We start from the raw sequence: 13,561 nt of genomic DNA on the forward strand, positions 1-13,561 counted from the left end.
AACTTGTGCTGTTTACCTTTTTTTGTTTCCCTATAGGTATATTCGAATTGTTGGAACTCACAACACAGTGAACAAAGTTTTCCATATTGTGGCATTTGAATGCATGTTCACGAACAAATCCTTTACTCTTGAGAAAGGTCTGATAGGTAAGAGATATTTTCCTTTCTTAGGAAACCATTTTCCTTTTTTAGGAACTGGTGTAAACGCTTGTCTTTTAAAGCTGGCCATTACTGCACTCCTGTTTCCATCCAGAAATCTCTCAATTGAGTTAAACGGTGTTGTAAGCATAGAATTAACTGGCTAAGCCTTACAACTTCTATGGAATTCCAGTACTGTGAATTAATTAATGATGCTGCAGGAATGCTGGAATTCAACTGCTGCCGACAAAACCACTTGTAGCTGAGTCAGTCAGTGCTGGCAGTGTGATTTTTCTTTGCATGTCACAGTATGGTTGCTCATGCCTCCCAATAGGTTAGCCTGAATTCTTTTACAAGAATGGACAAAGCATAGCTATTTATTGTAGTGATGATGGATTTGGACATTTAGGGCCTCTTATACAGCCTGGTTACAACTGCTGAAAGTAAACTCTCCTGTGTTCATTTCCCCCCAAAGAGTCATAGACATGCTTAGCCATGGCAGAACATTATATCAGCTATGCTGCTGTTATTCTCAGAACACCATGCTGATGGAGCACTCTTAGCTCTGGGCAGCTTATATAACACTGATTTAAGTACCTTTATGTTACTTTAGGTAAAATCCCCTACAGACCAATGATACTGAATGAAAAAATGTGTCACAGAAAGATTTAATATTGATTTTTTTTAATTGTTAAAATGGGGTGGTTTCTGTGCTTTCTTCCATATAAACTCACAAAAGTCAGATCCTGAAGTTCATTGGAGAGAGAGTGTTGAGTAGTTGTCTAGGGGAGATTTCCCACAATTTAGTACTTTTGGCATAAAATCAAGAATTTCAGCAAAATTGTCAGAGTTCATGTTGGTTTTAAACATATATTTAAATTTTAAATATGTACTAGTGACAGATGGAAGGGAAAACAGTTTTCAAAACAGGAGGAGAAGGAAGATTTTTAGTAAGACATTGACTTCAAATTTTTCTTTGAGAAAGTTATAATATTTAGCCATGAAAAACCAAGACCCAGTTTCTCCAGCCTGTTTCCCATGCATTATACAAAGGCAAATCAAAAGCCTTCCCTTTGTTTTAGGCAGTGTGCAAGCAGCAATGCAATTGCTATTGACTTCAGAATAGAATAAGCAGTAAGGAAGAACTGTGTTAAAAGAAAATATGTCCCTTCAGTTAGCTGTTTAGCAGAGAAACAAAGTATCTCAGATTCGATAAAACCATTGAGCTAAATTTCATAGTTAGCACTGCCAGCCATGAGTTTTTAAAAACTTCATACAAAATCAGTTAGTGTGTACAAATATTTGTATGTATTTGATTTCAGATGATAAAAATTATTTAGTAAATGCTCAATTTTGGACTTAAATAATTTTGAGTGTTAACACAAAGATTGTTTGATCATAAGTAGGCCAGGCAGTAAATCCACAAGTTCACTTGTGTAAGTGAACTTATACTGAAAGTGACTCATCTTTCATAGACTCAATTATTTTTACTGGTTGAGTGATCATTCTGGTGAGACAAACTGTTTGATCTCTTTTATCACTTCTTAAGTTTCAACGGTAATCTAGGGGATGAAGACTTTATATGGATTTATTAAAAATTCTCTGTTTGAGAGAATGGTTTTGTAGAATCTTACAGGTGAATAGGATTTGGCAGCATAATACTGAGGGTTTCCGGTGTTAATGGTGATTGATAATCAAGGGCAGCTTTGCTGTTCTTCAGTGTGGGTCAGTCAAGATGTTGTACTTGTAAGTCATTTGAAATTATCAACAGTAAGGAAAGAGAAGGGCCTGTAGATTTACACAGGTTTTTATATTTAAGGGATATTAGTCAATTCAATTGGTAGAAAGTTAAAAGTAAGAATTTGAGGAGCAGTTAATTGAAAGTGGCGTGTGGATAGTCTTCCAACTGTCAATGAGGTACCAGCAGTTGTATACATGACCCTGCAGAGTTTCTGGTGAGAAAGATAGAAATTGAAAGATTTGGGGACTAGTTGAGGCCAGTCCAGTTGTTAAATGGAGCAGGGACACCTCTGACTGTCCATCAGAATTTTTGGCCATCAGTATTGCCTATTTAAAATTATTCTCAGCAACTTTGATCCATCAAAGAGATGATATATCTATTCAATGCTTTTTTTCAGTGTGGTGATTACCATAAGGTGCCATATTGTATGGCTTCTGCAATCAAGCAGGCTGCAAGTCTAAAGTCCACCTGAGTAAAAACTCAGTTTGAGTACCAGTGGGTTGGCACAGATTTATTTTATTACTGTGATGAGGATTTGTAATGTTTGTTTCTGCTTCTGAAATGACCAGATAGGATAAAATGAACTGAAAGCAGTTAGGAAAAGTCAACAAAATATAAGAAAGTGCAGTAATCAGAGCAGATTGCTTTTAAGCTTGACTGAGTAGAGAAACTTTAATCTTAAACCCTTGAAAAGCAGTTCATTGGGTTCATTGCTTATCCCATATGTTATTAAATGTGGTATTTATTAAATTAGGCTAGAAAAAACACAGCTGCTGCATCTATACTCTGTTTTATTTAAAAAATCAAGTATTGGTCAGCCCTAGAAGGCCATAAGTTCCTTTCAAAAAGACTTAGTGACCCCTACTTCTACCAAAACAACACTAAAGATAAGATGTGAAGATTTGTCATTTGAAAAACTCATTCCAGAGAAATGAGGCCTCTGAGGTATTTGGTTAGAGATGTTATAGAGACTTGAGAAATTATTTATTTAATTTTTGTGAAAGATACTCAACTTGATCAGAGAGCTGTATATGTGAAGAGTGTAATTTATCAGATATATTACTACTGGTACATAATATCTATGTGATGGCCATCACCATACAGTGAAGATTAGAAGGCTGGTAAACAAATAATAAAAATGAAGTGTTGTTTCATTATAACAACAATTTTATGTTGTTGTGTTTTTGTTTACAAGGTTTTAATGAAAAATTACTAACTTCACATATTACAATTAAAAGTCAATGTGGAAGGTGATTTATACAGTTGCTTTGTACAATACTGGATGTGGTACTAACACAACACAATGGTAGCTGAGTGGCACTTTTGAAGCAAAAGTAGCAGAAAATGCTCTTTATAGCACTTCCTGGTCTTTAAGTGTTGGTTTACAGTTTGTTGTCTTGTGAAATGAGGTGATAGAAAGGAATGTAATCATATTAAATTATTTCCCTAATGCAGATATTAAGGTTGAGATGTATTTTTCTTTCTGGCATAGCATTATTTCTAAGTGTGTAAGTTAGCAGTTTTCTATATTAAATTCATGATATTAACATAACTCTTTTGTTTTAAAAGGATGCAAATATTCTTTAATCTGACAATCATAGTGCTTGCTTATAATGAACTACTTATGAAGTTTTGAATGGTCTTAAGCCATTGCTATATAATCTAGAATTCAAAACAAAAGAATATTTTCTCAAGTAAGAGACATACTGCTTTGGAAGCAGTACCTGTGTCATGCAATATATTGTAAAATATTCTAATCTGCCCAGTGGCAAAAAGTTACAAGAGTTAAAGAGCTGCTTCTGTGCAAGGCCTCTTTAGGTTTCTTGGTGTTTTTTCCCTGCCTTAGTAGAGGAAAAAGATTCCTCTTTTCTGCCTCAAATGGAAAAAAAAAAATATAATTTCAGTGTCCTGTAATCAATTCTCAGTGCCAAGGGGCAGTCAAGGATTATGTGGGCTTGACCAACCTTCTTTCTGATTTTGAGCCTGGTGAAGGGCGTTGGGAATGCAATGTGGATGGTTTTTCCATGAAGCAGTGTTGGTCTGTGGTCTATCTCAGTCTTTCAGACTGTCTTGTAATGTGTACAATACGCATGAAAGAGAGAACAGTGAATAATGACTGAAGAGCAGAAGATGGATGTAAAAACATTGGAATGTCCTTGGTCACCCTCTGAGGAATGCTGTTCAGTTCTTAGGAATCATCATGAACCTTCATTTGTGTGCTGTTCAATGCCTTAGGAGAACTTGTTTTAAAAGGGATAAAATGATACAAATAAATATTCACTTGTCTTTTACTCCAGCAGTTATTTTCAGAAAAAGAAAAAGAACAAACAAAACTGAATGTGTAACAAGGAGAAACCAGTCATATCAGTTTCCTAGTGTGTGGTTCAGTTTTGTAAAAGATTGCTTTGTCTCTCCCCAAGGAAGCAGTGAAAGATGCTGGGTTTTGTCTAGTTTAATGTTGACTCCACACAAAGCTATCATATTTTGTTTATTCCCTTTTGAAAAGGGTCACATTTTCTGAAACAATGCAGGCTTACCCAGCAGTATAATTCAGCTCTGCTGCAGACATAGCTTTAGGAAATTATGAAAAATTGAAGACAATCTAAATACTGCAGGATTTTTTCCCCCTTTCTACAAGAAAGGGTAGCCACATGGTTGGTTTTGAGAGAGATCTGTTCATGTGGTTCCAGTTCTTTTTTTTTTTTTTTTAATCCTTTTCTGTCTGTTTCCAGTGCCACAAGGAGGGATGCACACTTCCTAAAACAGCTGATATTTCTGACAGCCCTCTGCAGACACAATGTTTAATGAAAGAGCCCTGTAGCAGCCAATTAGTTGGCAATGAAAATTATGGCCAGTTCTGGTGACTTGAATGGTTTTGTTCTAATTTATTGGATTAGGAATCACAAACTGTAGCAAGTATCAAGTGAAAAATCAGCCTTCTCTGAAGATTTTCTAATACAATTTCTGACAATTGGACAAAAACACATATTAGCGGGGTTTTCTTTTCCAGCTGAATATGGCTTGCAGAGGGCTTTTCACTGAAACAGGTGAAGATACTGTTGATATTTGTTTGAAGTTGATTTGATATTTTTAACTCTTGATTTCTTTGAATAATTTAATTGAAGATTCAAATTAAATATAGTAATTTCATCAGCAAGTTTCAACTCAAGAAAATAAGAAAGTATGTTGAATGAAAGGGCATGTGGCTGTACTTTTAATTAACTGAAAAGTCTGTAGATTTCTCTTTTTTTCTACCATGTAGCAAATAAACAAGGGCAAATTCATATATTGAATAAAGATTAGACTTAACAAATCTTCTGGCATGTGGAAAATAATGCGAGCAAAATGCCCATTACCCATTTAATTCTTTAATATAATATGATCAAACTCTGAAATAATCCTTGCATACTTAATTCTCTTTTTCTTTAGTTTCAGCTTTCTATTTTCCTACCAGCCAGGAAGGAAATTTATGTCAGTTTAGTAGATGTTCAAGTAAAGAAAGAGTGCAACTTTATAGTGAAAAATTGAACGATTGGAAGATGAGCTTTTAACAGATATAATCATGAGAGGAAAATCACTCCTTCATACTAATTATGCTTCTTCTAGTGTAATTGCTTGTTTATAGTTTCTTCACAATGGTAGTTTTGTGTCTTAAGAGAATTCCCTAAAATGAACAATTTTGTTGCAATGATGACACATAGGCAAAGAACTTTTGACTATTGCCTAGAGTGCAGTATAAATATCTTCAACAGTCCATAATGCTTTAAATTGCTGCTTTCCTATAAAATAAGACTATGTAATAGATCTGCTGTCTCCCTGTATGTTTATTTTCATAGTTTCTTTGAGGTTTATTAATGGCTGGTTTTGTAAACCAGTAGAAATACCCACTTTGTTCTGTTCTTTTCTGTGTTGCAAAAAGTTATTTGAGGATTTTCTTTCATATTCCCACCCACCCATATTGTAGTGAAGTCACAGTGGATGGACAGAAAGCAAAAGCTGATCTGTCCAGAATGAGAGATAAAAGGAAGTAGTCTACACTCAGATATGGAAGCTACTTTGCTGCAGCAGCATTAACTTTTTTTTCGGAGTGCTTCAGGGGAAAAAAAATTTCGTGTGAAAAATCAAGTATGCTAAAAAGACAAAGAGAAACAAGCTTAAGGAGTGATAATATGATTGAGGCTACAACACACTTCTGGTACATTTTTATCTTGGAAGATCTCTAAGGACAGTTGAATAACATATCTGTCTTATCTTTAAATATAGTCAGTATAGATGACCCTTAGGCCATGTCCTGAAAATTGCAATCCTTTATAAAAATACCATTGCTAGAATTATATATACTGCCAGTTCTTCATCACTCCATACTGCAGCATAAGACAAAGAGACAAGAAAGTAAGTTTTAATAAATGTTTGATGCTGCTATCCTGTAACCTCAATCATGTTCTCCTTTTGTTTGCTTACAGAATGTGTTTACTTTGCTAACACACAGTCTTTCCTGTTCCATAAAAGCAAATCAGACTTTTCAGCCCAAAACTGTTGTATGAACAGTAGGGGAAAAAAATTGTATTTGTAATCTTCTCTTTTTTCTGACAATATGTAATAGCTGGACAGCTGGTGGATTAAAATAAAAGGAAACAAAAATAGAAACAAGACTGTTGGTTTTGACAGTTTCTATTTGTAAATAAGTGACCTAAACGGAAGCAGATATTCTAATGGGAAAAAATGGACAACCAAAAGACTTAAAAATACAGAAGAGTCCCCACCAGATGGTACTTTTAATAAGTTTATCAAGTGTATATAAAAGATAATGAACATTCACAATAGGGAGTGGCAGACCCCCTAGGGAAAAGGAACAGGATGGCACGTTCTGCGCAGTTCAATTAGTCAGAGTCACCTTCTAATTAGCTGTTGTAGGGAAGACCTCAGAATTATGTTAAAAGCACACCAAGACAGTTTCTGTACAGTTTTTAAGGAGTTTGATTAATCAGGGTAGCATCTTCTTAGGAGAGTCATAGATTAGTGCAGAAATCTAAATGTGAGAAGGAGCAGGGTGACGCTCAGAGGTCATGCAGACAAAATATTGCATGAACTGAGCTGCACTACATTTAATTAATCACTTAGCTCACAGTGTGTCTGCAATGTGCCATGGAGCCTCAATATAAGCATTGATTTTGACTCTTCTACTCATTTTCTTTTTTACCAAGATTGGAATAGCTTCCTCTTCCTATTAAAAAAACCCCACAAACCAGCTCTATGTAGAAGATGCTTTAAAGTTTATATAAAATGAATACACAAATAAGTTCCTTTGCTCCCAGGGAGGGAGGAGAGGAAGAAAAGGAAGTCTAGACAAATTTTAATTCAGTGCCAGTACTCTTAGTTGGCAGTGTTAGGCTTTGCTTTATTGAGATTGTTCCCTGTGAAGTACTTCTAATGTCTAACACCTGCTCTCCCATAAGAATCTAGGAATTGTTGAGTGCCTCTTTTCAGTAATTGGGGAATCAGGAGATTTCCAGAATAGTGAAGTGGTGATTTTAGTAATTTTTTATGAGCAGACAGAGATGATAGTATATTTGGTAATGCAGTAGCTTTTCCAAAACTGATTGTTTTTGCAATGCCTTGGATTACTACTTTGCAATGATCTAGCAGTTTCTTCCCATTTGTTTTTTAAGGTGTTTTGGTTGGTTAGTGGCTTTCTTAAGATTATTCTTCTGACACCAGTAGCACAGTGAAATCACAGAATTCGAGCTCTTCATGGGAAATTATCTCTTTTTTTGCATGCTGAAAACTCATACAGTTATCTCTGAAATTTCTCATAACTATGTTCTAGTCATTTTTGAATGTTGTAGTAGGGGGAAGATTCGTCATGAAAACAGGAAGAAATTCTTTCAAAATTTCTAAAGTTTTGCAGTACAAGATATTTTTTTCCCAATTGTGTTAAAAGAGTGCTTTCGTATCACCAATACTGAAATCCATCTGTTAATTTACCAAGCTATTCTGGAATCAGTGGTATAAAAAGTATCTGTACCACTTGTTCATAGTTCATTTTATGTGAGTTAAATTTCCTTCCATTGATTTTATTTTCTTTTTTTTTTGTTTTACCAGTTCTTCTCCAGAAATAAAGACCACTGGCATCTGAACTGTTTTCTGACTGTATGTCTGTCATCTTTGTGTTTTTAATTTACAGTTCCCACCGAAAATGTTGCGACAATTGCAGACTGTGCCAGTGTGATTGAGGGTGTAAGTCGCAGTCGCAATGCCTTGTTGAACGGAGACACGAAGAACTACGATTGGGATTCGGGGTACACGTGCCACCAGCTTGGCAGCGGAGCCATTGTGGTGCAGCTGGCACAGCCCTACATGATCGGATCAATACGGTAGGAGGGTTTATTTTTCTCTAAATTAGGGGCCACGGTGAAATTTTTGCTGAGCAGTTATTTTCTTTAGAATGTATGACATTTGGAAATGACATTAATTAGGGGGCTAGTTTAGTAGTTGTCACTTGGCTTCTGACTTCAGTATAACAGGCATGTTAAAAATTAAATGTGTGAATTATATATCGAGATACAGAGTGCAATTGCAGAAAATAATACTTTTCAGAGGCATAATAGTAGTAATAGTCAAATTATAAGATCAAAGTTATATACTTATTTTAAAATAGAATTTAATTGCAGTCTCACTTATGGTTAAGTAGGTGCAGTTACTGTTATCCACTTAATTCTGAAAACAATTTCCTTGAAGAAAATCATCATGTCAAGTCAGCCAGGCTTCCTTTTTGCTATACAATTACTGCTAGTTTTTACTTAAACATGGAGGGTGTAATAAAGGTACAGCAACCTGAATATTGATTTACAAGGCTGGATTTATGAATGTGTTTAGATTTGGATTGAAGTTCATTGAGCTGTTTCTACTGTAAATGTGTGTATACATATGAAGATGAAAATTTTGGCTGATGTAGAGACCTAGGAAATAGACAGGAGAGCTGGATTTTTCACAGGTGAAAAGAAAAATATTCTTCCCAACTTCATATTCTCTGACTATTAATGCTTGGGATGTATGTTTCATAAAATCAGGCATAGAAAACCTTGTCTTAATGGGATAATGGTCTTTGCAAATTTAGACTGTATAGTCAGGGACTTAATTTGTATGCTCTGTGACAGAGAAATAAAGATTTCTGAAGTTCAGAGTGCCAGTGATCAAAGGCTGAAATCCCAGGTGAGTATTGGCTTGCAGACAGAGACCATGTACGTAGATATGTATTTCTAGGAGCTCAGTGCCTTCCCCCTGTTAAGAGCTGCCAAGTGAGATTTGAAAGCTATTTTATGACTGCCAATTCCTATTTTGTGTGGTTTGGTTTTGGCCTATGGCATTGTTATGATGGTTGTAAAACTCTGAAGATAGAGTTTGATATCAGCTATCCAAGCAAATCCCTAACCCAACAAAAGTAGTGTTTTGTGCATATGCAAGCTGTAGATGTTATGCATAATGCAAGTCCAGCATTGTTCTCACTGTGGGAAACAAGTTGAGTAAGCGTGGTTGGCAACTTTCCACACTCATTTGAGTTTGGTGTTGTTCATATTCTATTAAATATTGCATCTCAAGTAGAAAAAACAAGCTGTACTCAGATTTCTTTAAATAGGTACATGAAAATGTAATGCTGTCATTTTCATGGCATTTTAAACTTAAGTAGCAGTTTTTAGCAGCAAGGCTTTGGCCATATAAAAGATGAAGAGAAGAATATGCTAACTAGAATGGATAGTTTCTCAGTTTCTCTGTCTTCCTATCTTACTGTTTTCTGATCTGCTTCAATTGTTATCCTTCAATTATATATCCTTCAATTGATGCATTGTACCATCTTTTTCCAGTTAGAGAAAAAAAACTGAATTTCCTATAATAAATGCTATGCTATTGTTTATTCTTGTGCAGAAGATTTTTAATAAGTCTCTTTATTAAATGGTGTGTTAGGTGAATTAAACTTTGGGTTGCCAAGAAATGATAACTGTGTAATCAGCAAGACTATAGAGCAAATTAAAAAAATAACCTAAACATTACGTAATTCAAAACTAATAGGCATTTAGTGATTTATGTGGTATTGAATTGTACAGCTACAGGTTCAGAATCTCATCTTTCTTTGTCGGTTTCCCTGCATGTATAGTACAAACAAGATTAATAGCTTACTTTACAAAAATAACAGTAATAAACATCATAGTCTGGGGTATCTTCTTACAGAGGAGACTACCTGCATTGCCTAGAGACAGAAATGCTAGCAGCATGTTAATTTTCTTTTTTTGTGTACTGCCCAGAAGAACAAGGGTTTTGAGTTGCAGCCATGTCTCTTGCAGGTCATAGGAAGCCAAGGGAAGCTGCCCCTTGGAGTGGTTAAGTGAAGTTTCACTCTGTGGCATCTACAGCCTTGACAAGGGTCTGGAACATGTTCTATATTATGCAGTGCTAAAGATGATGACAGTGGTCTCTTTATTCAGCATCAGGAAATCTATGTTTTGTACGGAAATCAAATCATATATAAACATAGACAACAGCAAAATGTCTTAGTATTTAATCTTTATGGAAGCAAGAAAATTTTTTTTGTTAACAGAATGTCTGCCACAACTGATAGAACTGTATTCACTGCCTGTTTTCCTGCTGTTTGCTTGTTTGAAAACTCCCTTGATCTCATGCTCCCACCTAATAGAAAAAAATTCCAGGAGCATTTGCTTTAGGCTGGCAGAATGAATTAATTCTGCTACCCTCAGAAACTGAGTCATTATACCCATGGGTTTGGATTTTAAGTGAATAATTAGGAATTAAAGTATGTATCTTTTTAGTTCAGAAACACAAATGTGCCATTGAATATATTTATTTCAGAGGGGGTAAATATTATATAAACCTTTGAAAAAAGGTAGTAGCTGCTTTTAGTCTATAGAAATGGGAATATCACTGGAGAGAGCCTCTAAGACATGTTACCATGGCAACTAAATTCTGAGTATGGAAAAAAGACCAGAAGAACTATTGGTGTTCATATATGCCTTAGAAATACAGAGAGTTGAATGTTTCAGGAATATATATTGTATGCATGCTTTCTGCCAAAGTCATTCCAATGTCTGAGAATCTTAGCACCCTTCAGGTTGAAAGGGACTTGAGGAAGAAGGCATCTAGCATCAGGTTGTTTCTCAAAGGAGGGTCAGTTATGAAAAAAGACCATCCAAATCAAGGTTTTATGCACATAGGTCTTAAAAATTTCTAAGGCAGGAAATTCCACAACTTCTCTGGGTAGCCTGTGATAAGCTGTTCTCAGACACTGACAAGTGCTGCTAGGTTCCTCCCAGCCCCAAGCCTCCTTAGGCTGAACAAACCAGCTTCCCCAGTCTCTTCCACAGGTGTGTGCTTCAATGTCATGAACATTTAGATGGTCCTCTGCTGGAAGTGCTGAGATGTATCAATGTTCTATTTGGATCCAAAATGGGATTCAGTATCCCAGGCATGATCTAACAAGTGTCAGGTACAGAACAATATTCTCTTTCCATTGTTTTGCTGGCTCAGTTCTTGTTACTCTAGCTCCATAATTTTGTAACCTTCACTGCTGAGAAGGCATGGAGGCAACTAATGACATGTGTTCAGTTTGACTCAGGAATTCCATGGGAGACCACATTGAAACTTTGTTAGTATTGAGTACTTCTATTTGTATATAAATAATATATGTATATAGGTTGTTATGTATATATATGTATGTTGTAGGTATATGTTATGTATATATAAATTTGGAGTCTTGACTTCCACATCAAAATTTACTCAGAAATTCTGAAAGAGATCTAATGACAATCAGTGCTCGATACTATTTTCTAATAGAGAAGACATGGAAAACATAGAGATTTCAACCCATCTCTTTCAATCCAAACTATTCTATGATCCTATGGGGTTTTTTAAACAGTTGTTAGTAAATATGGTCTTCTAGATTATGAAATTTTAAAAAATATTTATAAGTTTTATTTTTTATTAGTTCTCAGAACAGTTAACAGAGTTATTGTTAATTTAGGTATTTTTTCCACATAGTTGCCTGTCTGGACACAAAATATCTTTCTCCTTTTAGTCCCTGAAAAGGCCCCTGTCAGTGACAGAATACTATAGTATGTAATTAGGAGCAGAAAGAAGGCAACTGGTGTGTTTAACATAGTAAACACAATTTAATTTTTAAATGGCTAAAACGTGAATATTGTAGCAGCTGGCATATCACAATGACTTTCTGTCTAATTCTCCCTGCATTTATCTGGACTAGAAATAGGGTACTATTATGCTACAGCCTTTGCCTGATTTTTCTTATAAATTAAAAAAATTGTTAGAGTGTATGTGGAGGAGATGGAATTCTATACCATAGAAATTTTCATATTAAAATAAATAGGAAGACAAAAAGTATGTCTTTAGAAAAGTATATGAACTACTTATCCAACTTTAATCTTTTTGAAGACTTTAATGCTTGTATGAAATTGATAGCTTTTCATATACAGAGTCATCCATAAATTAACAAACAGCATCAGTGAACTTGAATGTATTTTCTGTTTGCTTATACCATCATCATATACATCTCTTATGCTTTCTGATTTTCCATACCATTTCCACTTATGAAGCTTTTCTTTCTTTGCTGCTGCTCATTTTCTGTGCTTGCCTGACTTGAGAGTAAAATCATGACTCAGAATGAATGATCATAGGAACACTTATAAAATAGGCAGAAATTTTGTCTCCTTTATAGGATCTTTGTAGGAAGAAAGTTAGTTTCTTGCAGGGTAACTACTGAAACATAAATATCTGCAGAAAACTGAAGGAGTTTATAGACAACCAGAGGCAAAAATGCAGCAACAATTGTATAAAAAACCCTCCTTCCATGGGGGTGTTCTTCCTTTTTCTTTTTCTCTTTCAAGATATGTTGGTACTTCATGTTTCAATTTCTGTCATTTAGGTTTCTACAAGTATGCAAGTGGTTTATGAACACAGTACTCTCAAATAGTTATCTGTATGTTCTCTGTAGTGACTTACAGTACTCAGGAAGCAGGTGTCATCCTGTCAGGTGCATGACTATGTTTGGCTGTCTGCTAGCACCTTGAGTAAATGTAGTTATATAGCAGTCTGAACTAAACAGTGATAATCTTTTTTACAGAAATTTAAAAATAAAAAGTAAGCACAGACAGCAGAAAATGTTTTTAGCAATGCAGAACATTCAATCACAGGGTAACACATGACATTTAGGGACATAACTGTTTAAAAAAGTACTGCAGCATTTTTTTTTCCTGTAACAGGTAGCCAATATAATCATTTTCCTATGCCTGCAATGTGAAGTTTGATTCATATTTGAAAAGCTTTTATCTTATAAAGTGAAGCATTTGTGGACATGTGATGTAAACAGCAATGTCATATTAAATGATTCACAGGCTTAGGCACCAGATACCCAAAACAGAAATATGTTTAAATCTCACAGTGTTGCAGGGTGTAAGCTGGATAAATCTTCACTCAATTTTTCTTTTTCAGTCCTGAGGGCGAGATACACTAATGAGCTAATTTAATTTTTTTATTTCAATGTGGAAAGTCCTAAGAACATGGGGGATTTTGCCATAAACAGATCCATTTCCAATGGGTATAGTTCTGATTTTTTAAGTGGAATATTCTCTTTCTGGTCATTTAATATTCATCTTAGCAA

The 13,561-nt window shown here is 35.1% G+C and overlaps 1 protein-coding gene across 1 annotated transcript in view; it reads left to right on the forward strand.

The window, feature by feature from the left end:
- The window catches only part of BTBD9 (BTB domain containing 9), a 113,901-nt gene that overhangs the window by 68,457 nt on the left and 31,883 nt on the right, over positions 1 to 13,561 (forward strand). Inside the window, exons 8-9 of the mRNA XM_059467585.1 lie at positions 37 to 146; positions 8,063 to 8,252. Of these exons, the coding sequence (XP_059323568.1) occupies positions 37 to 146; positions 8,063 to 8,252 (300 nt within the window). The remainder of the gene's footprint in view (positions 1 to 36; positions 147 to 8,062; positions 8,253 to 13,561) is intronic.

This window comes from Ammospiza nelsoni, chromosome 3 (assembly GCF_027579445.1).
Source record: "Ammospiza nelsoni isolate bAmmNel1 chromosome 3, bAmmNel1.pri, whole genome shotgun sequence".
Classification (NCBI taxonomy): domain Eukaryota; kingdom Metazoa; phylum Chordata; class Aves; order Passeriformes; family Passerellidae; genus Ammospiza; species Ammospiza nelsoni.